The sequence below is a fragment of the Pseudophryne corroboree genome, chromosome 4 (genome assembly GCF_028390025.1).
Source record: "Pseudophryne corroboree isolate aPseCor3 chromosome 4, aPseCor3.hap2, whole genome shotgun sequence".
Taxonomy (NCBI): Eukaryota; Metazoa; Chordata; class Amphibia; order Anura; family Myobatrachidae; genus Pseudophryne; species Pseudophryne corroboree.
The window spans coordinates 843,165,165-843,193,109 of NC_086447.1; the positions used below are offsets into that span (position 1 = coordinate 843,165,165).

Consider the following 27,945-nt stretch of genomic DNA (forward strand, 5'->3'; position numbering starts at 1 on the left):
TCTTTGTATACAGCTGCAGGGGTGGCCCAGAGACCCACTATAGCATGTGGGTGGATTACTAGAGCCATAGCTAAATGGTCTGGCAATTTAATTGAGGGGTTAGACACCTTATCTCAAGAGGAAATTGTTTTACTCCTGCTACACATATAAGACTCTACGAACTTTATGGTGGAAGCCGTTAAAGAGATAGGTTTGCTTAATGCACGCACTACAGCTATGGCAATGTCGGCACGCAGGGGATTATGGCTACGTTAGTGGACTGCTGACGCGGACTCCAAGAAAGGTGTGGAAGGCCTGCCTTTCACAGGTGAGACCTTATCTGGTGACAAACTCGACAAATGGATCTCCTGAGCTACTGTGGGTAAGTATTAATGTATTGTATTTTATAATATATTTTATTTATTCTAAAATTGTTTATTGTGCTTATGGTTAATAAATTTATCTTACTCACATCGGCTCTCACATTTCCCTTGGTATATTGCGCAGCCGTTTTTTTGTTTCAATAAGTCCACCTATCTACCTTCTGCAGCTACGCCAGCTGGGAAGGCCTACTCAGGACCCAAGTTGCAGTCCTTTTAGACTGCCAAGTTTAGCGGCAAGGTCAGAGGTTCTTCTACCGCACCAGAGGTGCTAGAGGTAAACCACGCAAACCAGCGACTGCTGGTGCACAGGAACAGAGCTCAGGCTCTGCTTCCTCAAAACCTTCCGCATGGCAGTGGACCGCGATGCCTGGAAGACAGGCAGGTGGGAGCCCGGCTAAAATTCTTCAGTCACATCTGGACAGGTTCTTGTCAGGATCCCTGGGTTATAGACCTCATATCCCAGGGCTACAGACTGGAGTTCCAGGATCTCCCACCTCACAGATTCTTCAAATTAGGCTTACTAGTTTCACAAGAGGGAAGAATAACCTTACAGGACGCCATTCAGAAACTGTTACAGACCCAGGTCATTGTTCCAGTTCCACCTCATCTACAAAACAAGGGTTACTATTCCAGCTTGTTTGTAGTACCGAAACCGTACGGTTCGGTAAGACCGATTCTGAACCTCAAGTCATTGAACCCATATTTACGAGTGTTCATATTCAAGATGTAGTCTCTGAGAGCGGTGATCTCAGGTCTGGAAGAGGGGGAATTCCTAGTATCTCTGGATATCAAGGATGCGTACCTTCACATTCTAATCTTGCCGCCTCATCAGACTTATCTACGATATGCACTACAGGACTGTCACTACCAGTTCCAGGCACTGCCATTTGGTCTCTCAACGGCACTGAGGGTGTTCACCAAAGTGATGCGGAGTTGTATCATCATCTCTGCCAAACAAGAAGTGAACTTAATTCCTTACCTGGACGATCTTCTGATAAAGGCTGCGTTCAGGCAGCAGTTGTTGGAGAACATTGGTCTCGCAAACAGATTACTCCTGGATCATGGGTGGATTCTGAACCTACCAAAATCTCACCTAGAACCTATGCAGAAGCTTCATTTCCTGGGAATGGTACTGGACACAGAATCTCAGAGAGTGTTCCTTCCCTCGGAAAAGGCAATGGCAATCCAGTCGATGGTTCGGGACGTCTTGAAGCCAACCCAAATCTCAGTACATCTATGCATCCGCCTTCTGGGGAAAATGGTGGCTTCTTACGAAGCAATTCAGTACGGAAGGTTTCATGCAAGGCCCTTCCAGCTGAATCTGTTGGACAAATGGTCCGGATCGCATCTTCACATGCACCAGAGGATTCGTCTGTCGCTGAAAGCCAGGATCTCCCTGTTGTGGTGGCTACAAACTTCTCACCTAGTGAAGGGTCAAAGGTTTGACATTTAGAATTGTATCCTTTTAACCACAGACGCAAGCCTCAGAGGTTGGGGTGCAGTCACCCAGGGGGTACACTTTCAGGGAAGATGGTCAAGTCAGAAAGTCGTACTTCCAATAAACATCCTGGAGCTCAGGGCTATCTACAACACCCTTCTGCAGGCCTCATCTCTTCTTCAGAATCAGGCCATTCAAGTCCAGTCGGACAATGTGACGGGGGGTAACGTACATAAACCGACAGGGCGAACGAAAAGCAGAGACGCAATGTCAGAGGTGTCAAGAATTCTCCTCTGGGCGGAAAAAAATGTTGTGGCGTTGTCGGCAACCTTTATTCCGGGAGTAGACAATTGGGAAGCAGATTTCCTCAGCAGACACGACCTGCACCCGGGGGAATGGGCCCTCCACCCGGAGGTGTTTCAGTCGCTGACGCGTCAGTGGGGTTATCCATAAATCAATATGATGGTCTCTCGACTCAACAAGAAGCTCAAGCGGTATTGTTCCAGGTCGAGAGACCCACAAGCTGTAGCGGTCGACGCCCTGACAACTCTGTGGGTCTACCGGCTGGTGTATTTGCTTCCTCCCATTCCTCTGATCCCAAGAATTCTCAAAAGAATAAAAAAGGAAAGAGTTCAAGCAATTCTCATTGCTCCGGATTGGTTGCGAAGGGCCTGGTATGTGGATCTTCTCGAGATGCTAATCGAAGATCCGTTGCCTCTGCCTATTCGAGAGGATCTTCTACAACAGCGCCTGTTCGTTTATCTAGACTTACCACGGCTACGTTTGATAGCATGGAAGTTGAACGGCTGATTCTAGCCAGGAGAGGGATTCCTGACAAGGTCAACCCAACTATGGGCCTAATTCAGAGTTGATCGCAGCAGCAAATTTGTTAGCACTTGGGCAAAACCATGTGCACCACAGGGGGAGGGGGGGGGGCAGATATAACATGTGCAGAGAGAGTTAGATTTGGGTGTGGTGTGTTCAAACTGAAATCTAAATTGCAGTGTAAAAAAATATGGCAGCCAGTATTTATCTTGCACAGAAACAAAATAACCCACCCTAATCTAACTCTCTCTGCAAATGTTATATCTGCCACACCTGCAGTGCACGTGGTTTTGCCCAACTGCTAACAAATTTGCTGCTGCGATCAACTCTGAATTACCCCCTATGATCCAAGCCAGGAAGGGGGTAACGTCAAAACATTACCATCGTATCTGAAAGAAATATGTCTCTCGTGTGAGAGCAGACAATGGCCCTCATTCCGAGTTGATCGCTCGGTAGCTGCTTTTAGCAGCAGTGCAAACGCTAAGCCGCCACCCTCTGGGAGTGTATCTTAGCTTAGCAGAAGTGCAAACGAAAGGTTAGCAGAACAGTGCTGAAATTTTTTCAAGCAGTTTCAGAGTAGCTGCAGACCTACTCCTTCCTTGCGATCACTCCAGTTTGTTTAGTTCCTGTTTTGACGTCACAAACACGCCCAGCGTTCGGCCAGCCACTCCCCCGTTTCCCCAGGCACGCCTGCGTTTTGACACGCCTGCGTTTTTTAGCACACTCCCGAAAAACGGTCAGTTACCTCCCAGAAACGCCCCATTCCTGTCAATCACTCACCGATCAGCAGAGCGACTGAAAAGCATCGCTCGACCTTGTGTGAAACTGCACACTTTTTTGTGAAAGTACGTCGCGCGTGCGCACTGCGGCCCATACACATGCGCAGAAATGCAGATTTTTAGCCTGATCGCTGCGAACAACGGCAGCTAGCGATCAACTCGGAATGACCCCCAATATTCTATGGTGGAATTTCATCGGGGACGTTTCCTGCTTTTTCTGCCGTCGGGAGTTGATGTGGGCTTGCGCCTAGGCTCCATAAAAGTTCAGATTTCGGCCTTGTCTATTTTCTTTCAGAAACAATTGGCTTCTCTCCCTGAGGTCCAGACGTTCTTGAAGGGTGTTCTTCATATCAAACCTCCCTTTGTGCCTCCCACGGCACCTTGGGATCTCAATTTGGTTCTGCAATTTCTCCAATTGGACTCGTTTGAACCGTTACAGGAGGTAGACGTAAAATATAAAGAAGACCGTCACGCTGTTGGCATTGGCTTCGTCAAGGCGTGTATCGGAGCTGGGGGAGTTGTCTCACAAGAGCCCCTACTTGATTTTCTATGAGGACAGAGCTGAACTCAGTACTCGTCAGCAATTCCTTACTAAGGTGGTGTCGGCGTTTCATATCAACCAGCCAATTGTGGTTACGGTTGTTACTGACACCTCTGCTACTTCAAAGTCTTTGGACGTTGTAAGGGATTTGTAGGTATATGTAAAGCAAACTGCTCGTCACAGGAAATCGGATCCGCTGTTCGTTCTTTATGATGCCAATAAGATTGGGTGTCCTGCTTCAAAGCAGTCAATTGCACGCTGGATCAGGCTTACTACCCAGCATGCTTATTCCACAGCAGGTTTGCTGATTCTGAAATCTGTACAGGCCCACTCTACTAGGTCGGTGAGTTCCTCTTGGGCGGGTGCCCGCGGTGTCTCGGCATTACAGCTCTGCTGAGCAGCTACTTGGTCGGGTTTGAACATGTTTGCCAAGTTTTACAAGTTTGATACCTTGGCCTCTGAAGACCTTCAGTATGGTCAATTTGTTCTGCAGGAACCTCAGCACTTTCCCACTCGGTTTGTGAGCTTTGGTACTTCCCCATGGTACTAAATGGATTCCCGGTATACCCCAGGATGTAAGAGAAAATAGGATTTTAATTACCTACCAGTAAATCCTTTTCTTGTAGTCCGTAGGGGATACTGGGCGCCCGCCCCATGCTTCGTTCTTCCTGCATGGTTACTTGTTTAAGAACTGTTGTTTGGTTCAGCCGTTGCTGTCCCTGTTTTCAAGTTTGGTTAGCATGGCTTTCCTCTTGTTCTGGTTGTGCTGGTTTGAAATCTCACCACTTTCCTTATCTATTCCCATCTCTCAAAATATGTCCATCTCCTCGGGCACAGTTTCCTGGAATGAGTCTGGTAGGGGGGGCATAGAGGGAGGATCCAGCACACGTTATCAAACTTCTATAGTGCCCATGGCTCCAAGTGGATCCGTCTATACCCCATGGTACTAAATGGATTCCCAGTATCGCCTACAGACTACGAGAAAAGGTTTTACCGGTAGGTAATTAAAACCTATTTTCTCCTTCATCCACTCGGGGACACTGGAGTATTGACAATGGGGGTATAGGCTGGTGAGCGAGGAGCTTGGCACTTTAATTCTTTTTTAAGAAGTGTAGCTGTCTCCTCCCCCTCTATACTCCTCGCACCTCCAGTTTAGATTGGTGCCTCGAGAGAGACTGATGTAAAAAATTATTTATGAAAAATACTAGATATGGGGGGGGGGGGGGGGGATTTTACAATGAGTGATATTCTTGTTATCACTCGTTACAAATGTTAAATGTGTTCCAGCCAATCAGCTTCTAACTGTAATTTTTCAAAGGCATGACAGGAGCTGATTGGCTGGAGCACCATTTAACATTTGAAACGAGTGATAATGAGAATATTACTCAATTGTTAATTCTGCCCATGATGAGTACTTTTTAAAGCCACTTAGCTAAAAACACTCCAGGGGTTGTGTAATAGGTTCCAAGATTACAGGAACGGCACAATCTTGGGGAGTTTGCAGCCAAGTGTAAATTGTCATTAAGTTATAAGGCTGGTTTGCCATATAACATATTGTTACTTTAAATTTCCTAAGGCTAGCTCAGGGAGTCGGGTAGGATAGACTTTACTTGGAGCAGAAGGGTAGTCAGTTTACCTACTAATCTGATTGCATAATGAATGCAAATGTTAATGTTTATTATGATGCAGGGTATGCTGGTTTAAACCATATGGCGTAAAAAAAGAACTGTTTTTTAAAAATGTTTTATTATGCTGTGACTACAGGAATGGCGCCGAGACTTCTTAAAAAAAAAAAAAAAAAACCTAGTTTACTACAAAACTATTTTTTTATTCAAAATATTTTAATGCCAGTGGCATGCCCAGTACTGACGCTTAACTCCTCCTTTTGGGAGTGTGTGTGTTCTATGAAAAGTGCTTTTGCATTTTAAATTTTGTATTAATAATCAGAATTATTTATTAATAAGTAATATGTAGGACTAATGCTTAACATTAACTTGTTCTTATTTTCAATTTCATCTATCACTGCGTATACTTTGTATCTATTAATATGTTTAGTCTATCTACATATATTCAGATGTTATAGGAATAATAAGCCTTAAAAAATTGGTTTTATTGAAAGAAGTAAAATAAATCAAAGCCTAATAACATTATTAATGTTAGAAAGCATTAAAACATGGTTGATCAAGGTCTCTATTACATGATTAAAAAAATCTTTTTATCATAAAAAAACATTAGCGGGGGAAAAAAAAACCTTTATTTTGGGTACACCTGTGCTTAGAAGGAGTGGATGTAGTGATTAGATACGCATAGTTATAGGAGGAAGGAGTTTAGTGATTGGGTACACCTGCGTATTGAGAGTGTAGTGATTAGGTACACCTGTGATTAGGAGGGGCGAGTGTAGTGATTGGGTACACCTGGGTATAGGGGGTGTAGTGATTGGGTAAGACTGCGTTTAGGAGGAAGAGTTGTAGTGATTGGGCACACTTACGCTTAGGAGGAGGGTGTTAGTCGTGGGATTTTGTGAATCCGAGGTTCGTTTTTTGGCTGGTGCGTACTCTGGAGTTGTGAAAAAAGTGGAGGCAAAGTGACGGTAGCTGGATTAATGTAGTTCTTGTTCATAGACTGCAGGTTCTAAAACCAATTCTAAACAGTTGGCAGAAACGGAGTGGAGTCTAACATGCCGATGGTTTTCGCCAGGGACCCCCGCAAGGAAGTGCCCAACGTGCAGGTCGCATCCCCCTGTCTGGGTCACTCAGTATTGGCACTGGGTAAAATCTGTGGTAACTTGACTGACTGATGGGTTAGACAGACTGATTCAGATACTTGAATGACTAGAGGATGAGACTGAGAAGCTGGTGGTGCTGGAATATCATCTGAAACCGATGTTGATGGAATCGATGGAGCTGAGATATTGGCTGGAACCGATGGAGCAGAAGTATCGTCTGGAACAGATGAGGTAGCCAGTGGTGCAGCAAGGTGGTAAACACGGGTGTAGTATGGCTGACCGGCGGTCTCCTGACCGCCGGTCAGCTTACCGATGCCGGGATCCCGGCAGCATACCGACGCCGGGATCCCAGCGGCGAGGGGCGAGTGCAGCAAGCCCCTTGCGGGCTCGCTGCGCTCGCTGCGCTCGCCACGCTGCGGGCTCGGTGGCGACCTACGGTTGCCACGGGTTCTATTCCCACTCTATGGGTGTCGTGGACACCCACGAGTGGAAATAGTCCCTGTTGGTCGGCATGCCGACCATCGGGATAGTGGGGGTCGGGATGCTGGAGGAGGTCATGTGACCGTCGGTCTCCCGACCGTCGGTCACATGAATACCACCCGGTAAACACAATGAGAGTCTCTGATCAAGGTCTTTGCAGGAGCTCACTGGATAACACACAGCAAGGCTGTGCACAACATTGCACTGGAAGCTTGAGACTTCATGGACTGACCCATTTATACCTACTGGGAAGCAGGGATTGGCTCTTGCAATCAGCTGGTTGAGAGCAGCAGCTGGAATGGCTGACATCGATCAGGTGACCACCCCCAACATGGCTGCAGCCATGTCTGAGTTTTGGATGAAACTTTGGTATTCTGCCTGAGTATCGCATAATGCTGAGTGAAAGACACACTTTGGATAATTCACCGAACACTGTATAGGAACAGCATGTAGAGGCTTCACTGAGAGCAATATGCAGAGGGACCAGTTGGCCAGGGATAACACTGCTGAAAGCAGGATTCTGCAGATTACACACACATACATACACTCGTGAACTCTCTCAGGTGGCTAATCAGTAGCCAGAACACAGTCTGCCACTTGTATGCTGGCCGACTTCTCAGGCATTCAACACAGCAAGCTAGATATCCTGATCTGCAGGACTACTGGCAGAGGTAAGTCATAAGACCAGGTACTAGAATAAGAGGAGTAAAGTCAGGATTGTGACAGAGGGAGTGTAGTTATTGGGTACACCTGTGTATAGGAGGAGGGAGTGTAGTTACTGGGTACACCTGTGTATAGGAGGAGGGAGTGTAGTTATTGGGTACACCTGGGAATAGGAGGAGGTAGTGTAGTTATTGGGTACACCTGTGTATAGGAGGAGGGAGTGTAGTTACTGGGTACACCTGTGTATAGGAGGAGGGAGTGTAGTTATTGGGTACACCTGGGTATAGGAGGAGGGAGTGTAGTTATTAGGTACACCTGTGTATGGGAGGAGGGAGTGTAGTTATTGGGTACACCTGTGTATGGGAGGAGGGAGTGTAGTTACTGGGTACACCTGTGTATGGGAGGAGGGAGTGTAGTTACTGGGTACACCTGTGTATGGGAGGAGGGAGTGTAGTTACTGGGTACACCTGTGTATGGGAGGAGGGAGTGTAGTTACTGGGTACACCTGTGTATGGGAGGAGGGAGTGTAGTTACTGGGTACACCTGTGTATGGGAGGAGGGAGTGTAGTTACTGGGTACACCTGTGTATGGGAGGAGGGAGTGTAGTTATTGGGTACACATGGGTATAGGAGGAGGGAGTGTAGTTATTAGGTACACCTGGGTATAGGAGGAGGGAGTGTAGTTACTGGGTACACCTGTGTATGGGAGAAGGGAGTGTAGTTATTGGGTACACATGGGTATAGGAGGAGGGAGTGTAGTTATTGGGTACACCTGGGTATAGGAGGAGGAAGTGCAGTTATTGGGTACACCTGGGTATAGGAGGAGGGAGTGTAGTTACTGGGTACACCTGTGTATGGGCGGAGGGAGTGTAGTTATTAGGTACACTTGGGTATAGGAGGAGGGACTTACTTTACTTTACTTTACTTTTGTATTTCGCTGTGTGAATAATTACACTTCAAAAATGATAATACAGGTTGAGTCTCCCTTATCCAAAATGCTTGGGACCAGAGGTACTTTGGATATGGGATTTTTCCGTATTTTGGAATAATTGCATACCATAGTGAGATATCATGGTGATGGGACCTAAATCTAAGCACAGAATGCATTTATGTTACATATACACCTTATACACACAGCCTGAAGGTCATTTTAGCCAACATTTTTTATAACTTTGTGCATTAAACAAAGTGTGTCTACATTCACACAATTCATTTATGTTTCATATACACCTTATACACACAGCCTGAAGGTCTTATAATACAATATTTTTAATAACTTTGTGTATTAAACAAAGTTTGTGTACATTGAGACATCAAAAAACAAAGGTTTCACTATTTCACTCTCACTCAAAAAAGTCCGTATTTCGGAATATTCCGTATTTCGGAATATATGGATATGGGATACTCAACCTGTACAATTAAATGATTTCTTTTGTTAGTGATTATTTGCTACATGCAGACAGTTCTGCTCTGACCAAAGCCAAACACCATGCATACAGCAGGGACGCTATTAGACGTGTCTGGGGACGCAGAACCCATCATTACTCATGCTGCTACTTGCTAATCCAGACTTGTGCGAGCCGGCGATATCATGAAGAAGATTGAGGTCAAGAGACTGTTGTTAGCTGTGATTCTGAACCACCTGTCTGTGTACCAGGCTAAATCTGGGGAAATGATCATCTGTGCTCCTTAACAATGCACGTTTCTGCTGATAATTGTCCTAGAATTCTGTGGAAAATGGTGATTGGAAAAAAAAAAAGAATAAAAACACATATAGACTGGGACTATGGTTGGGATTTGGTTTGGAGCTGTAAGGGTGCAGATTACAGGTTATGGCAGCATAGTGATCCCATGTTGAGAATAGTTGTTTGCTAATGTCTGATTCTACCAAATATTTTTAACTAAAAATAAGAGTAAAAGTATTTTAACTTTCATATCAAATATTGATCCGGCTAAACACCGTCTTTTGCGGAAAGAAATAGAGACCTATTGATAATATCAAACAGTATCTATTGCAAAGCTTTGCATGGATCTACTCAAGGTCTAAAATGGAAGCATGGGTATTGGAATTACATTCTGGGTATCTTTAAATGGCATTCCATTGTTATTGTTAGACACGAATGTAAAGAACATAAGTAGTAATCCTTTTTTTTTTTTTTTTTTTTTTCCGACCCCTTTCAATCAGCGGAAACACAAAGGTTGAAGAAGCCTGTGAAATGTATGCCAGAGCCGCTAACATGTTCAAGATGGCTAAGAACTGGAGCGGTAAGTGTTGGTCTGGGGGAGTATGTGACCTTAGGTGTCATCTTCCAACTACCTCTGTTCCCGTGGCAGATAGGTGTGATCTCTTCCCTATACACCTATTACCTCACATCAGGAGCTGGTTCTACCCCTCTCTATAATAAGACTGTGATCATGTAGCTGTGGTGGTCCCCACATAGTTACTCCTGCCTAATTGCTAAATGGGGGGGACAGCATAGTGGGGGGTTGCTGAAATTGCCCAAGCCATTTGATGCCCTAGTCCTTAAGTAATATAGGCCCAAATGTATTCAGCCTTAACAAGACATAAACTGGAGACGGATAGAGAGTGATAAAGTACCAGCCAATCAGCTCCTGTCATTTTCCAGCACAGCCTGTAGGGAAGCTAATTGGCAGGTCATGTATCCCTCTTTATCCGTCTCCACTTTATCTCTTGTAAAGGCTTAATATATTTGGGCCATAGTGACATCTAGGGCCGTATTCAATAGCTGTCGGAAGCTGCCGTCTTGTCGGAAAGGCAGCAGCTTCCGACAGATTTCTGTCGGTAGGGGTTCCGATCTATTCAAAGAGGGCTGTTTTTTTCAGACAAGTTGGGAATTCCCGACTTGTCGGAAAACACGTGGATCGGCGGAATAGGCGCCGATCCACGTGCTTCTGTCAGAAATGGGGCCAAATCCGACAGGTTTTGGCCCCCTTTCCGAGAAACTCAATCCGACTTTAAAAAAAGTTGGATTGAGCAGGGCGTTACCCCGGCCAGGCTCCTTATTCCCGTCAGCGGCTTCCCCCGCCGCCGCAGACATGTCCCCCCGCTGGCCGCCGCTCTCAGCACCCCCCGCCGGCCGCCGCTCTCCGCTCCGTTCGCCGCGCTCTGCTCCCGCCCCGCCGGGCCACTGCACTCGGCTCACCCCCGCTGGCCGCCGAACTTGGCTCCACCCCCCCTTAGTATATGTAGTTGACTACAAGTTCTGGTATAAATGAAGCCAGTACTAGCCAAGTTTCAAAAGGCCTCTTCATCGCGAGCTTTGTGATTATTAGTAAAAGGTTAAAATATGCAGCTAAATGTAATAGCCTCCAAGTTCCAGAGGTGCGAGACATTTGTGTGAGTCTGTCCATTTTTTTTTTTTTCATTTTTTTTTTTTAAAGCAGCAATCTTTTACAAGGCAAAACCAGGTTGATTTTTCCTTGTAAATGATTGCTACTTAAAAAAAAAAAAAAAAAAAACTCGCACAAATGTCCCGCACCTCCGGAACTCAGAGGCTATTACATTTAGCCAATAGTGTCTGCAATAACAGTCATTCAATAACATTCATTAAAATTCTGTTATGTGGATTTCATGTGTTTATACAATATATTCTTAATTTGCTTACAGTATATATTTTAGAATATACTTAATATATAAATATACAATTAAAAGAATTGATTACATACAGAATAATGCACATATTCATTTGCTTATAGTATATATTTTAGAATATATTTTATATATAATCTACAATGAAAATTTCTGTTACGTCCTAGAGGATGCTGGGGTCCACATTAGTACCATGGGATATAGACTGGTCCACTAGGAGCAATTGGCACTTTAAGAGTTTGAGAGTGTGGGCTGGCTCCTCCCTCTATGCCCCTCCTACCAGACTCAGTTTAGAAAATGTGCCCGGAGGAGCCGGTCACAGCTAGGGGAGCTCTACAGAGCTTCTTTAGTAAAGTTTATTTTAGAGTTTATTATTTTACAGGGAGGCTGCTGGCAACAGCCTCCCTGCATCGTGGGACTAAGGGGGGGGAGTAGTGTCCACCCTGTGGGGTCTGAACCACTATCTCCGCTGACAGGACACTGAGCTCCTGAGGGGATAGAACGTTCCCCGCCACAGGGGATCGCTCACCCCGGCAGCATGCAGCCACCCCCTTACAGAGCCAGAAGATCAGTGGCGAGTGAGTCACCGGCCCCCCTAGCAAGCGGGGAGCCGGTGTGCAGATGGCGGCAACAGGGTATGGAGCGCAGTACTAACTGCACTTCGGGGCTCAGTGGTACATAGTGCGGCGCTGTGAGGGGCACCCTGAGCCAGTGCCTACACCCTACACAGACCTCTCAAGCCTGTCAGGGTCCCGGGATCGCTGCCAGCACAATTTCTCAGGCCAGTATAATCTCCAGAAGAGCGGGAAGACTGTGCCATTAAGGGGGCGGAGCTTCTTCTCAGAGCGGACCCAGCAGCGTTCAGCGCCATTTTCCTGCCTGCAGAAACGTTGTCAGTGAAGAGCAGTCCCTCCAGAGCAACTCCAGCTATCTCTTACGAAACCAGGGGTTGTAGAAGGGGGGGGGGGCTGCGTAACCTATTAAGGTGCACAGTCAGCGCTGGTTGGGGTCTCCCTATACCATTGAAAGCGCTGTGTGTGGGTTGGCTCCAATCTCTGTGTCTCTCTTGCCATTCTTGGGGGTGAAACTCTGTCTAGCCTCCCCCGTGTGTGTGTGGAGTGTCTGGTCTCCATTTAGCTATGTCCAGGGACTCTGTGTCATATGCTGCAGAGGATACGTCCTCTCAGGATGATCTCAGTCCATGTAATCAGGATTGCACTGTTTTAGCGCAGATACCAGCAAGGGAGCCTAAATGGTTATCCTCTATCAAGTCTATGATAACTCAGAGTTCTACTAGGGTTGCACAGAATGAATCTGCAACTCAGGTTTTACAGAACTCTATGGCAGTTTGGTCCGGTTCTGTTTCCTCCGGGCCCCCCTCTGTTAGTTCCCACAAACGTGCTCTTGCCCAGATTATGCAAGATGACACGGATACAGTTTCTGACACGGCAGACGGTGATGGGGATGTTCTGCGGGGGGCCGCATCTCTTGCAAAAGGAGTGCAGTTGATGATAGAGGATGTCAGGGATGTGTTGAATATTGCTGATACAACACCTGAGCAGGTTGAGGAGGCTTACTTCACTGACAATAAGAAAGCCTTGCTAACCTTCCCTGCGTCCAAAGAATTAAATGCTATTTTTGAAAAAGCGTGTTAAAACCCGGATAAAAAATTCCAGATCCCTAGAAGGGTTCTGGTTGCTTTCCCCTTCCCTGAGGAGGATAGGAAAAAATGGGAAAACCCACCCATAGTGGACGCGTCTGTATCCAGACTCTCGAAAAAGGTAATTTTACCTGTCCCAGGATCTACCGCCTTAAAGGAGCCGGCTGATCGCAAAATTGATACTACGCTCAAATCCATATACACGGCTTCAGGGGCAATACAACGTCCTACTATTGCCTGTGCATGGATTTCCAAAGCTATAGCAAAGTGGTCAGGCACGTTACTTGAGGATTTGGATACAATGGATAAAAGTGACGTTGAATTGTTTTTACGTAACATTCAGGATTCTGCAGGATTTGTGGTGGAATCCATGAAAGGGGTGGTCTTCTGTTTGCCGGCGGTCGGGCTCCCGGCGCTCAGTATACCGGCGCCGGGAGCCCGACAGCCGGCATACCGACAATTATTTTCCCTCGTGGGGGTCCACGACCCCCATAGAGGGAGAATAAAATAGTGTGGCGCGCATAGCGCGCCACCGTGCCCGTAGCGTGGCGAGCGCAGCGAGCCCGCAAGGGGCTCATTTGCGCTCGCCAAGCTGTCGGTAAGCCGGCGGTCGGGCTCCCGGCGCCGGGATGCTGGTCGCCGGGAGCCCGACCGCCGGCCAGCCGTAGTGAACCCCCATGAAAGACCTGGGTTCAATTGCTGCAGGAATATCTTCTATGTTGGTCTCAGCTCAACGAGGACTGTGGCTGCGCCAGTGGTCTGCCGACGTGGAATCCAGGAGAGGTGTGGAGACCCCCCCTACACAGGTCAGGCTCTCTTTGGGGAAGCGTTGGATGCATGGATCTCCACGGCTACAGCGGGTAAGTCACCTTTTCTTCCCTCAGCTGCACCTGCTACGAAGAAACCGTTTTCTTCAGCTGCATCACAGTACTTTCGGGTTACCGAAACATGAAAGGCCAAACCGTCCAACACCTTCTTTAGAGGAGGTCGACCAAAATCCAAGAAACCTGCTGCTGCAGGTTCCCAGGAACAGAAGCCTGCTTCAGGTACGCCAAAGTCCTCAGCATGACGGTGGACCGCGCGGCCCGGAGGTAGGGACGGTGGGGGCGAGACTGAGACATTTCAGTCATGTCTGGGTGTCATCCGGCCTGGATCCCTGGGTACAAGATATTGTGTCCCAGGGGTACCGGCTGGAATTTCAGGATCTCCCTCCTCACCGGTTCTTCAAATCAGGCTTGCCAGATTTGCCGGCAGACAGGGCTACCCTAGAGGGAGCCATCCAGAAGTTGGTGGAGGCACAGGTTATTGTACCAGTTCCTCCCCAGATGCAATACAAAGGTTACTATTCAAAGTTTTTTGTGGTACCGAAACCTGATGGTTCGGTCAGGCCCATTTTGAGCTTAAAATCACTAAACCCCTTTCTGAGGGAGTTCAAGTTCAAAATGGAGTCTCTAAGGGCGGTGATATCGGGTCTGGAGGAGGGAGAATTCCTGGTATCCCTAGAAATCAAGGATGCGTACCTCCACATTCCCATTTGGCAGCCGCATCAAGCTTATCTCCGATTCGCACTGTTGGACTGTCATTTTCAATTCCAGGCCTTGCCATTCAGCCTCTCCACAGCACCGAGGGTATTCGCCAAGGTGATGGCGGAAATGTTGGTTCTCCTCCGCAGACAGCGGGTGAACATAATTCCATATCTGGACGATCTGCTGATAAAGGCATCGTCCAAGGAGAAGCTGTACAGTCCATAACTCTCACGACCCAACTTCTCAAGGAACATGGTTGGATCCTGAATCTTCCAAAATCACATTTGGAACCAACCAGGAGGTTGTCATTTCTGGGAATGATCCTCGACACAGAAGTGCAGAGGGTGTTTCTTCCAGAGGAAAAAGCGTTTGTGATACAAACAATGGTCCGGGATGTCCTGAAGCCAGCCCGGGTGTCGGTTCATCAGTGCATTCACCTTCTGGGGAAGATGGTGGCCTCTTACGAGGCTCTGCAGTACAGGAGATTTCATGCTCGGTCCTTCCAACTGTACAAATGGCCGGGATCTCATCTGCACATGCACCAGAGAATACGTCTGTCGCCAAAGGCCAGGATCTCACTCCTCTGGTGGCTGCAATTACCTCACCTTCTGGAGGGCTGCAGGTTTGGGATTCAGGACTGGATCCTTCAAACAACGGATGCAAGTCTCCGGGGCTGGGGCGCAGTCACTCAAGGGGAAACCTTCCAAGGAAGGTGGTCAAGTCTGGAAGCCGGCCTGCCGATAAACATTCTGGAATTAAGAGCCGTCTACAGCGGGCTTCTCCAAGCGGCCCATCTTCTGAGAAATCGAGCCATTCAAGTGCAGTCGGACAATGTAACGACAGTGGCTTACATAAACCGACAGGGCGGAATGAAGAGCAGAGATGCAATGTCAGAGGTAACAAGAATCATCCTCTGGGTAGAAAAACATGCGTTGGCGCTGTCAGCAATCTTCATTCTGGGAGTAGACAACTGGGAAGCGGACTTCCTCAGCAGACGCGATCTCCATCCAGGAGAGTGGGGCCCCCATCCGGAAGTGTTCACGGAGGTGACAAGTCTTTGGGGTGTACCTCAAATAGACATGTTGGCCTCTTGTCTCAACAAGAAGCTTCGGCGGCATTGTTCCAGGTCGAGGGACCCACAAGCCGTGCCGGTGGACACCCTAGTGACTCCGTGGGTGTTCCAGTCGGTGTACGTGTTTCCTCCACTTCCACTCAATCCAAGAGTTCTAAAAATCATAAGGAGAACAAAAGTTTAGGCAATCCTCATTGCTCCGGACTGGCCAAGAAGGGCTTGGTACGCGGATCTTCTGGATCTACTGCTAGAAGAGCCGAGGCCTCTTCCTCTTCGGGAGGACCTGCTGCAGCAGGGGCCGTTCGCTTATCAAGACTTACCGCGGCTACGTTTGACGGCATGGAAGTTGAACGCCAGATACTAACTCGGAAGGGCATTCCGAACAAAGTCATTCCTAACCTAATACAGGCTAGGAAAGGAGTAATGTCTAAACATTTACCATCGCATTTGGAAAAAATACGTTTCTTGGTGTGAATCCAAGAGGTTTCCTACGGTGGAGTTAAAACTTGGACGGTTTCTCCTCTTCCTCCAAGCAGGTGTGGATATGGGTCTGAGATTAGGTTCCGTAAAGGTCCAGATTTCGGTCCTATCCATTTTCTTCCAGAAACAGTTGGCTGCCCTCCCTGAGGTTCAGACCTTTTTGAAGGGAGTTCTGCACATCCAGCCTCCCTTCGTGCCGCCTACGGCGCCCTGGGATCTTAACGTGGTGTTGCAGTTCCGCCAGTCGGACTGGTTTGAGCATCTACAGGAAGTTGAGGTCAAGTTTCTCACGTGGAAGGCTGTCATATTGTTGGCCTTGGCTTCTGCTAGGCATGTGTCGGAGTTGGGGGCTTTGTCATGTAAAAGCCCATACTTGATCTTCCATGAAGATAGAGCTGAACTCAGGACACGTCCGCAGTTCCTTCCGAAGGTTGTGTCGGCATTTCATATCAACCAACCTATTGTGTTGCCAGTTGCTACTGACTCCTCAATTTCATCAAAGTCCTTGGATGTTGTAAGGGCTCTGAGAATCTATGTGAAGAGCACTGCTCGCCACAGAAAATCGGACTCTCTGTCCTGTGTGATCCCATGAAAATTGGGTGTCCTGCTTCTAAGCAGACGATCTCTCGCTGGATCAGGTTCACTATCCATCATGCGTATTCTACGGCAGGCTTGCCGTGTCCTACATCGGTTAAGGCCCACTCTACTGGTAAGGTGGGTTCTTCCTGGGCGGCCGCCCGGGGTGTCTCGGCTTTACAGCTTTGCCGAGCGGCTACTTGGTCTGGGTCGTACACGTTTGCAAAGTTCTACAAGTTCGATACTTTGGGCGCTGAGGACCTCAAGTTTGGTCAATCAGTTCTGCAGGAGCCTCCGCGCTTTCCCTCCCATTCTGGGAGCTTTGGTACATCCCCATGGTACTAATGTGTACCCCAATATCCTCTAGGATGTAAGAGAAAATAGGATTTTAATTATCTACCGGTAAATCCTTTTCTCATAGTCCGTAGCCCAGTGCTTCGTGATCCTGCAGCGGTTACTTCGTTCAGTACTGCTTAGTTCTTGGTAAGTACTGTTACGATACTTGGTAAGTAATATTGTTCAGCCGTTGCTGATGTCTCAAGCTAGTTAGCTTGGTTTGCCTTGTGTGTGAGCTGGTGTGAATCTCGCCACTATCTGTGTAAAATCCTTCTCTCGAAGATGTCCCTCTCCTCGGGTACAGTTTCTAGACTGAGTCTGGTAGGAGGGGCATAGAGGGAGGAGCCAGCCCACACTCTCAAACTCGTAAAGTGCCAATGGCTCCTAGTGGACCCGTCTATACCCCATGGTACTAATGTGGACCCCAGCATCCTATACGGACTACAAGAAAAGGATTTATCGGTAGGTAATTAAAAACCTATTGTTTGATTACATACAAAATAATAGTGCACTTTTATTTCACTCTTGTGTGTAACATATTTTGTTACATTGTCACTGGGTTTGGGTATTATGAGAAGCCTAAATTAAATGAACGCCTTTTAATGTATAACAAAGATTTTAAAATTTGATCACATGACTTGGACATACACGTTAGTTGGCAAATGAAGAAGGTAAGAGGAATTAATAAATGTTTCGGTTTCTGTTTTCTTTCTCTGAAGTCTTATTTAAAATTAGGACGGTGTTTGTATTTTGTTTGTTTTTTGCTTCTAAGTGATGGCTGATAATATGAAGTGATGTTTTATTCTGTAGCTGCGGGAAATGCTTTTTGTCAGGCAGCCAAGCTGTATATGCAACTGCAGAGCAAACATGACGCAGCCACGAGTTTTGTAGATGCCGGGAATGCGTACAAGAAAGCTGATCCACAAGGTGACTTTCCAGATATACAGTGTTGTGCATGATGTGTCCCAAAATGTTCTTATGTTCAAATCTTATCTCACGTGATCTAAGCAATAACAATTGTATAACTTATTTTGAAAAGGTGTGGATTTTACATGGTTTCTGCAGCGGGGTACACTGGTATTCCACAGGGAATAACATCGGGATGTAGAGTTGGATCTTGATCCGAGGCACCAACAGGCTAAAGCTTTGACTGTTCCCAGGATGCACTGCACCGTCTCCTCTATAGCCCCGCCTCCAGGCACTGGAGTTCAGTTTTAGCTGGTGCCTGCAGTGCAGGTCACTAACAGGGGGGGCTGTGCTAGGCAGTGCTGAAAAGAGCTTTTTAAGAAGACTTCAAGGGCCGCAGCACTTTTTATGTCATTCTGATATGCTGTGCTGCGGCTCCATCACCTCCCTCACCGGCGCTGCATACTCCCACAGCCTGGTTCCCGGGTACTTGCACCGGGGAGGCACTGGTTTCTAGGCACACCACCGCTGCTGCTCTCCTGGATCACGTGGCTGCATGACAGGGAGGAGGTAAGAGGGTCCCCAAGGTGGGACCCGCTGGTAAATCGCGATCCGGTCGCGGTCACAGGAGACGGACCAAGCCGCTGGCATGGACACTGTGGCCGTACATGGACCCCACTATATCCACCAGGGCAGGGAGCATAGGTTGGATTTACAAAAATCCGTTTGTAATAGGCTCCATAGTACCCGGTGATGAAGTCCAGCAGAGGGAATAAGGTGCTGACCTGTAGCCCCTCCACCAGCTCCGGGCGCCATCCACTGCTGGTGTTCCCGCCTTGGAGCTGCATTTCACTCTCCCTCACTCCCTGCTGAGATTTTTGCGCCATCTTCACTACTAGCTGAGCTGATCTCTGGGACTGCTGGGCACTGTCTCCTCTGTAAAACCGCCTGTCTTGTCAGCGCTGTGTATTTACAGACACTTAAGTATTCTACATGTCATTTTAGACAGTGTTAGTTAAGAACAAGTGTACTGCTATATGAATACTGGGTACAAGTATTGTGTGATATACATCCAGTGTTTACTGTGCATTGTTATATCTGTATACATACATATCTATATGTAGATTTACTAGTCCAGTGCAGTCTTATTGTTTATATGTAATACCTGCATTGTACCTGTGACTGTGTAGCTGCTGTGTGGATTCTATTCTGTGTATCACACGTATTGCTATCACTATATTCTGTACCCTGGGAGGCTAAGTGCATCAGGGTCTCATCAGGGTCTCATTTAAAATATAGTGTTCCACAGGATATACTGTTTTGTATTTTTCTTTGTGTGTTTCAGTCACCTCACACCGCTTAAATCCTCTGTGCTCTGCATTTGCTGTCACATAACACAGGTTTTTTTTGCAGGTATTGTGTTTGTCTGGCTATATTGTACTGTTACGCCCTAAGGCTACATTCCCAATAATGGGGGTCATTCCGAGTTGTTCGCTCGTTGCCGATTTTCGCTATACTGCGATTAGTCGCTTACTGCGCATGCGCAAGGTTCGCAGAGCGCATGCGCTTAGTTATTTTACACAAAAGTTAGGTATTTTACTCACGGCATAACGCGGATTTTTCATCGTTCTGGTGATCGTACTGTGATTTACAGGAAGTGGGTGTTTCTGGGCGGAAACTTGCCGTTTTCTGGGCGTGTGCGAAAAAACGCTGGCGTTTCTGGGAAAAACGCGGAAGTGTCTGAAGTAACGGGGGAGTGTCTGGGCGAATGCTGGGTGTGTTTGTGACGTCAAACCAGGAACGAAACTGACTGAACTGATCGCAATGGCTGAGTAAGTCTGGAGCTACTCTGCTAAACTGCTAAGAAATTTCTATTCGCAATTCTGCTAATCTTTCGTTCGCAATTCTGCTAAGCTAAGATACACTCCCAGTGGGCGGCGGCTTAGCGTTGCAATGCTGCTAAAAGCAGCTAGCGAGCGAACAACTCGGAATGAGGGCCAATGTCTGCTACACAGGGCGGGAAATCCACAGACACTCCTGCATCATGCAGTGCTGGCGCCACAGATTTGACTAAGGAAAAGGTTTCAGCTGATGGTTCAGGTACTGGGTGCCCTGCACCTTCCAGTCAGTCTGCAGCACCTGTGGCAAATCAGGACCCACCTTGGGCTGCATTTTCAAATATGTTGACTTCGCTTGTAACATGGCTTACACCCCCTGTGGGACCTCCTGTGCCATTGCAGCCACATATTGTCCCTGTAGTTAACCCACCTTGGGAGGATACTCTGTCTACCCAGTTACAACAATTAAATCAGTCTTTGGTTAGGCAAAAACCTACCCCTCGCCCTGCTGGGACCAAGGGGTAATCTAAGCGGGCCATTTCTTCCTCACAATCCACTAATATTTCGGATGATTCTTCCGATGAGGATGGGGATTATACTGATCCGTCAGACACTTATACAGTTGCTTCTGATGAGGAATCTACTACTCAAGTTGATGTTCCTGACCTAGTGGAGGCTATCAAGCTGATTCTCCAGATTGATGATAAGATTGATCCTCCTGTTATGTTTAAGAAACCTGATAAATTTAAACGTGAGAAGGTTGCTAAAGTAGTTTTACCACATTCTGACCTTTTTAATTGACATACGCCAGGAATCCTGGTCGTCTCCAGGAAATACATTTTCCCTGTCCAAAAAAGGTGCACGCTCGTTACCCTATCCCTGCGGAGTTGAGTAACAAGTGTGAAACTCCACCGCCGGTGTACTCTCATGTCGCCCGTCTTCTACTCTGCCTTTCACCACTGTCACCTCACTGAAGGAACCAACGGATAAGTGTGTGGAGGGATGCCTGAAGTCTATTTACACACTTACCGGTGCTGTGCATAGACCCACTATGGCAGCCTCTTGGGCTGCAATAGCTATTGAAACATGGGTTCAGGCAATTGAGGATGAACTACCTCTAAATTTTTCTGACACTCAGACAATATCTGTTGTACATTACCGCAGCCTCTCACTATATTCAGGAGGCGGCCTCTGATGCAGGGGTCATGGCGGCCAAGGCATCTACTACGTCTATCCTGGCTCGCCGGATTCTGTGGTTACGGTCCTGGAATGTGGGCCTGACTCTAAAAAGACCTTGGAGGTGCTTCCTTTCAAGGGAGACATACTATTTGGGGAGGATCTGAACAAGATTGTGATTGACTTGGTGACGGCCAAGACTGCGTTTCTCCCAAGTATTAATCCTTCTACCCAGAAGGCTAAGAGTACAACTTTTCATTCCTTTCGACCTCCAAGTAAAACAAAATGTCAGGCGGATCCGAGACAGGCTCGTACTTCCAAAACCACTAAGCCCAAATCTAAGTAATCCTGGGCCTGCTCGTCAGCCTGCTTCCAAACAAGACAAGCCTGCTGCATGATGGGGCGGGTCTCTCCCTGGGGGACCCATGGGTGGGAGGCCAACTTCTGCAGGTCGCCCAGGCCTGGTTAAAGACCACTTCAGTCGCCTGGGTGCGGGAAGTTGTCTCTCAAGAGACGTCCACCTCGCCAGTTCTGTTCAATGGTTATCCCCTCGGATCCATTGAAAGCACAAGCTCTACACTTGGTTGTACAATCCCTCCTGGAAACAGGAGTGGTAGTGCCGGTACCTCTGTCCCAGAGAGGTAGGGGATACTATTCGACCCTGGTTCTAGTTCCGAAACCAAATGGGTCTTTCCTGCCTATCCTGAACCTCAAATCATTGAACAAGTTTTTGAGAGTGTCCAAATTCCGTATGGATACCCTGCGCTCTATTGTTCTGGCCATGGATCCCGAGGACTATATGGTTTCCCTGGACATACAGGATGCTTATCTGCAAATACAGTACCTATTGCCATTTCGCATCAGCAATATCTGCAGTTTGCTATTGGCAACCTTCATTTTTAATTCCAGGCTATGCCATTTGGACTGGCCATGGCACCTCGGATTTCCACCAAGGTCATGGCCGTGATGTCGGCTTTCCTCCGTCGTCAGGGAATCAGGATCCAGTCTTATCTGGACGACGACTTGCTGATTCTGGTGAACTCCCAAGATGTCCTCCTCAGTCAACTGGAGATGGTTCAATTCCTACAAGCCCACGGGTGGCTCATTAATTGGAAAAAGTCCTCACTGGTCCCTGCTCGGAGCATGGTGCACCTAGGGGTGCTGCTGGACACACACAGCCAAAGACTGTTTCTGTCTCCGGAGAAGGTCCTGAAACTTCAGGACAAGATCAGATGCTTCCTCTCTTGCCAGAGAGTGTTGATACACTCGGCGATGCAAGTACTAGGCCTCATGGTGTCGGCTTTCGACATGGTAGAGTACGCTCAATTTCACTTCCGCCCTCTGCAGAGGTTAATCCTTTCCAGATTATGGGGTTGGGGTGCGGTGTTGGAGCAATACTCTCTCCAGGGTCAGTTGACCAGGGAGCAATCTCTTCTCCCAATAAACATTCTGGAATTGCGGGTAGTGTTCAATGCGTTGACACTGGCTTTGCCTCTGGTACAGAACAGGCCTGTTTAAGTACAATCAGACAACGCCACCACGGTGGCGTACATAAATCATCAAGGCGGCACTCGAAGCCGCATGGCAATGATGGAAGTGTCAAAAATCCTCCAATGGGCGGAACGCTATCTGCCAGCAATATCGGCAGTGTTCATTCCGGGAGTCCTCAACTGGGAAGCGGACTTCCTCAGTCGTCAGGATGTGAACGCTGGAGAGTGGAGTCTTCATTCTGAAGTCTTTCAACTCCTAGTGGACAAGTGGGGCCTGCCATATGTAGACCTGATGGCATCTCGACACAATCACAAGGTTCCGGTCTTCGGAGCAAGGACAAGGGATCCTCAAGCAGCGTTCGTGGACGCACTGGCAATTCCATGGAACTTTCGGCTGCCATATGTGTTCCCTCCATTGTCACTCCTGCCCAGGGTAATACGGAACTTCAAGCAAGAAGGAGGACTACTACTTCTAGTCGCTCCAGCGTGGCCCAGACAGCATTGGTTCTCAGACTTGCAGGGTCTCTCTATAGAGCGTCCTCTTCAACTTCCCTCAACACCCAGACCTCCTCGGTCAGGGCCCTTGTGTCTACCTGGACCTGGCCAGACTGGCATTGACGGCATGGCTCTTGAAGCATCAGTCCTGAGAGCCAAAGGATTCTCTGATGCGGTCATTCAAACTGTGTTGAAAGCCCGTAAACCAGCTTCGGCTCGTATTTATTACAGGGTCTGGAATTCTTACTTCACATGGTGTGCTGCTAAGAATTATGATGTATATTCTTTTAAAACTTCCAGACTTTTGACTTTTCTACAACAAAGAACCGACTTGGGCCTTCGTCTGGCCTCCCTCAAGGTTCATATATCTGCCTTGTTGGTGTGGTTTCCGAGAAAAATTGCTTCTCTTTCTGACGTTCACACTTTCACTCATGGTGTTCTTCGGATTCAGCCTCCCTATGTTCCTCTTGTGGCTCCATGGGATCTGTCTGTAGCCTTAAATGCCCAGCAGGAGTCTCCATTTGAACCTCTTGAATCTGTGGACCTTAAATGCCTTATGCTTTAAGGTAGTGTTTCTGTTGGCTATTGCCTCTGCTAGGAGGGTGTCGGACTTAGGCGCTTTGTCCTGTCGCCCACCGTTTCTGAGCACCGTGACCGGGCAGTTCTTCGAACGTGCCCTGGTTATTTACCTAAGGTGGTTTCATCTTTTCACCTTAACCAGGAGATTGTGGTTCCGGCCTTCATCTCTTCTGGCTTGTCCTCCAAAGAAGATCAGTAGGTTAGATTCCCTCTTTGTACTTTTTTGTTTTCACAAACGTGGCTGGCCTGCGAATAAGTAAACCTTGGCCAGATGGATTAGAATGGTGATTGCACAAGCTTATGCGCAGGCTGGGCTCCCAGCTCCTGCTGCTATCAAGGCCCATTCTACTCGGTCGGTTGGACCTTCTTGGGTGGCCCGCCATGACGCGTCTGCAGAACAATTGTGCTACGTGGTCCTCAGTGAACACATTCATCAGGTTCTATGCCTTTGATACTTCCGCCTCCCAGGGTGCTTCCTTTGGACGTCGGGTTCTTGTGCCTGTTACAGTGCGTCCCCTCCCATGAGGAACTGGTTTAGGACATCCCCGATGTTATTCCCTGTAGAATACCAGTGTATCCCGCTGCAGAAAAGGAGATTAATGGTAGACTTACCATGGTTAAATCTCTTTCTGCGAGGGGGTGTAGTATGGTATGCCGGCAGTCGGGCTCCCGGCGACCAGCATACCGGCGCCCGACCGCCGGCATACCGACAGTGTGGTAAGCGCAAATGAGCCCCTTGCGGGCTCGCTGCGCTCGCCAAGCTGCGGGCACGGTGGCGCGCCACGCTATTTTGTTCTCCCTCCAGGGGGGTCGTGGACCCCCACGAGGGAGAATAAGTGTCGGTATGCCGGCTGTCGGGATTCCGGTGCCGGTATACTGTGCGCCGGGATCCCGACAGCCGGCATACTGAAGACCACCCCTGCGAGTTACACTGGTTTCCACAGGGTGCCCACCCCGACGCACTTCGCTTCTTTGGGTTTGTATGGCATTAGCTGCTAGTCCCTTCTCCTTTCGTGAGAATGTGGTTCTATGTGACCAACATCTACCGTCTCTCTTACCTGCTACTGCATTGGACGGGTTAACAAAACTGAGCTCCACTGCCTGGAGGCGGGGCTATAGAGGAGGCGGTGCAGTGCATCCTGGGAACAGTCAAAGCTGTAGCCTGTTGGTGCCTCGGATCAAGATCCAACTCTACACCCTGATGTTATTCCCTGTGGAATCCAGTGTACCTCGCAGAAAGAGATTTAACAATGGTAAGTCTACCATAAATCTCATTTTTTATCATCTGTTGCTTCACTTTATCCTTAATGATATCTGCTATAAGAGGAAGAATCCCTCACAGTAATTAGTGCCCTGCTATCGTTATAGCAGCCAATATTACCCCTTTCACACTGCACAAATAACCCGGTATCGACCCGGTATATTGCCAAGTCGACGCGGGTCGCTGTGCGGTGTGAAAGGGTCAGTCGCGAATTCACGGGTCACCTGACCCAGTAATTTAACCTGGGAATAAAGAAGAGTTATTCCGTGTTCTTACGTGGTCAGGTGCACGGGTTTCCCGGTCGATGCGACCCGGTACCCGCTCACAGCATAGGGGGAGGCGGCGCAGAGATGATCTCATCTCCTAGCACCGCACCTGCTTCCAATGACGCTGCGGTCCCTGCCCCCGATGGCAACCCTACCCGGCAATCTGCTGGGTCGTGAAGACAGTCGCACCCGGGAAGGACACGTTTCCAACCCGGTATTCGTGATCTGAAAGCGGTAAATGTAAGAGTGCCATGGATCTCTGCAATTACTTTTTGTCTGTGTTCATTATGTGTTTCCTAGCACAGTACGTATCAGGAAATTGGGAGTCTTGTACCTTTTTGCTAACGGACAGCAGAGGCTCTGTTGCAGCTAATCGGCATGGAACCATGGCTGTGCAATTGTCAGCTTACCTTGCTTCCTTGATACGGAGTCTATTCTGTGGGGCAGATTTACTAAACGTCCGGTTTACAAAACTGTTGATCAACGGCTTTGATCAATGTTTTTCAAACTGCATTAGTAATGCTAAACGACACTGATTATCCATTTAATTAATGTTGCCTTTTGTAATCCATCAGTCAAAGCCACCGATCGGCGGCGGCTGTGTAGACCCAACAGATAGTTAATCTGCCCCTTTGTGTTAAATAAATCTCCAGTGCTTGTTTATAGGGTTCAGTTGTGCTTTACTGATTATATCAATAGAAGTACGAGAGGAGGGAACCTCATCTGACAGCTACGTGGGCTGGGAGGGATTCATTTGGATGAGGACTCTGAAGGTGGAGGAAAAACTTTAATTATGAATAATATTGGGTTATGCACATTTTACAGCTACATAAAGGGGGAAATTTAATTAGCTACGGTAAAATACGGCGGCTGATTGATCCCTCAGGGGTTATTCAGTTGTCCCCGATTGCCAGCACTATTGGTGGTTGGTTTCACCTGCCCATGGCAGGAGAACAAAAATCCTTCATAACTGACCTAGGAATTATCCTGGATCTTGTGTGTTTTCACCAAAAAATGGGACAATTTTCGTACGAAAAAACCAGGCTGCAATTGATAAAACCATTGGGCAACGAATCGAAACTGTATCGACTGCAACTGAATTCCCCTAATCCCCATACTTTTAAATTGTCTGCTGAACAGAATAGACAGATGGGGAGTAATGGCCTAGACTAGAGAGAGAGTGATCTAGTCAACTATAGACTGGAATGGTTTTATAGAAGGCAGAAACATTGCTATAACATGAATATTATGCATAGAATGTGACTGCAGAAAAGAACCACACCTTCTGGAGAAAAAACGGTCACCCATATATTTTTACTATTACTCCCATCATTTCCAGATTTCGGTTTCAAAATACATTCCCTTTAATATCTACTAAAGATAAAGGACACAGAGATAACTAGTTGTTTTCACTTTCTGCTTCTTGGTTTATTAAATGGGTGTGGTATGGAGGGTTGACAGTGTCTAGGTCTACCACTATTGGTCAACAGTAACTAGATCGACATGGTCTGTATGTCGACGTGGTCTAGGTCGACAGGTCAAAAGGTCGACATGAGTTTTTTAAATGTATTTTGGGTGTAGTTTTCTCCTTACAGTGACTGGGAACTCCAATTAGTGCACCGTGTCCCCTCGTATGGCTCGCTTCGCTCGCCATGCTTCAGGCAAAGTGCCTCGCTCTGCTACCGCTGCGCTCGGCATAGGTTAATATTCCCAATCGTAGTCCGCGTGAATCGTTAAGTATGAAAAAGTTCAAAAAAAGAAGAAAAAAAAATGTGAAAAACTCATGTCGACCTTTTGACCTGTCGACCTAGAAACCCTATCGCCCTAGTTGCTGTTGACCAATAGTGGTCGGTCTAGACACTGTTGACCTAGTTACTGTTGACCTAGAGACCAGATACCTTATTAAATATGCTAAGAGTTTTGCTTCAATTCAGTCTTTCCATTTGAGTTCACTAATCCATAAAGTAATTGCATTATTTTTTTGTTAAGTTGCTTTTCATTGTCTTTCCTAATTGCTAACATCAGAGGCCATCAACTGCTTAAATGCAGCCATCGACATTTACACAGATATGGTAAGGAATGATATTCTGTAGATCTCTGATTAGTTTTAACAGAATTTTTTTTTATTAGAACACAGTTTGTTTTTCTCTAACGTCCTAGTGGATACTGGGGAATGTACTTTAGTACCGTGGGTATAGATCGGGTCCACTGGAGCCTGGCACTTTAAGAAACCTTTAGAGTGTGCTGTCTCCTCCCCTCTATGCCCCTCCTAACAGACTCCGTTTAGAAAAATGTGCCCAAGGAGCCGGGTACATTCCTCTGGAGCTCCAAAGAGTTTTCTTCAAATCCTTATTTTAGTTTGTTATTTTCAGGTAGTATTGGTTGGCAACCAGTCTACCTGCGTCGTGGGACATAGGGGAGGGGGGGGGGGAACCGAACCAACCTCCGGAGGGTTAATAGTTCGTAATCCCAGCTGACAGCACATTAAGCTCCTGATGCGCTGTTTCACACACCATACTGTGTGTGCACACGCTGGCAGCTAACCGCCACCTCCTAACATGCCGAAGAGACACAGGTGCGGTGAGTGTTAATACCGGGGTCCCGATTAGCGGGTCACCGGTGACGATTGGCGGCATGACAGACTACACTGGCAGAAAGGGGGGGTGTACAGCATCTAATATTGCGTTCCTTCACTTATAATGCCAGTCTAATTTTAGAAGGGACCGCATGCCATTACAGGGGCGAGGCTTCCCAGAGAGCGGGACCAGAGGCGGGAAAGGCGCCATTGCCTGCTGCTGCGGATCAGCAAGGCTGCATACACGCTGCTCCTCCGCATAGACCCGGCTGCACAGACTACTGTAA

At 47.6% G+C, this 27,945-nt stretch overlaps 1 protein-coding gene across 1 annotated transcript in view; it reads left to right on the forward strand.

Annotated features, from left to right (window-relative positions):
• The window catches only part of LOC134910503 (beta-soluble NSF attachment protein), a 91,401-nt gene that overhangs the window by 14,731 nt on the left and 48,725 nt on the right, over positions 1-27,945 (forward strand). Inside the window, exons 2-4 of the mRNA XM_063918606.1 lie at positions 9,998-10,077; positions 17,883-17,999; positions 27,109-27,155. Coding sequence (XP_063774676.1) covers positions 9,998-10,077; positions 17,883-17,999; positions 27,109-27,155 — 244 coding nt within the window. The remainder of the gene's footprint in view (positions 1-9,997; positions 10,078-17,882; positions 18,000-27,108; positions 27,156-27,945) is intronic.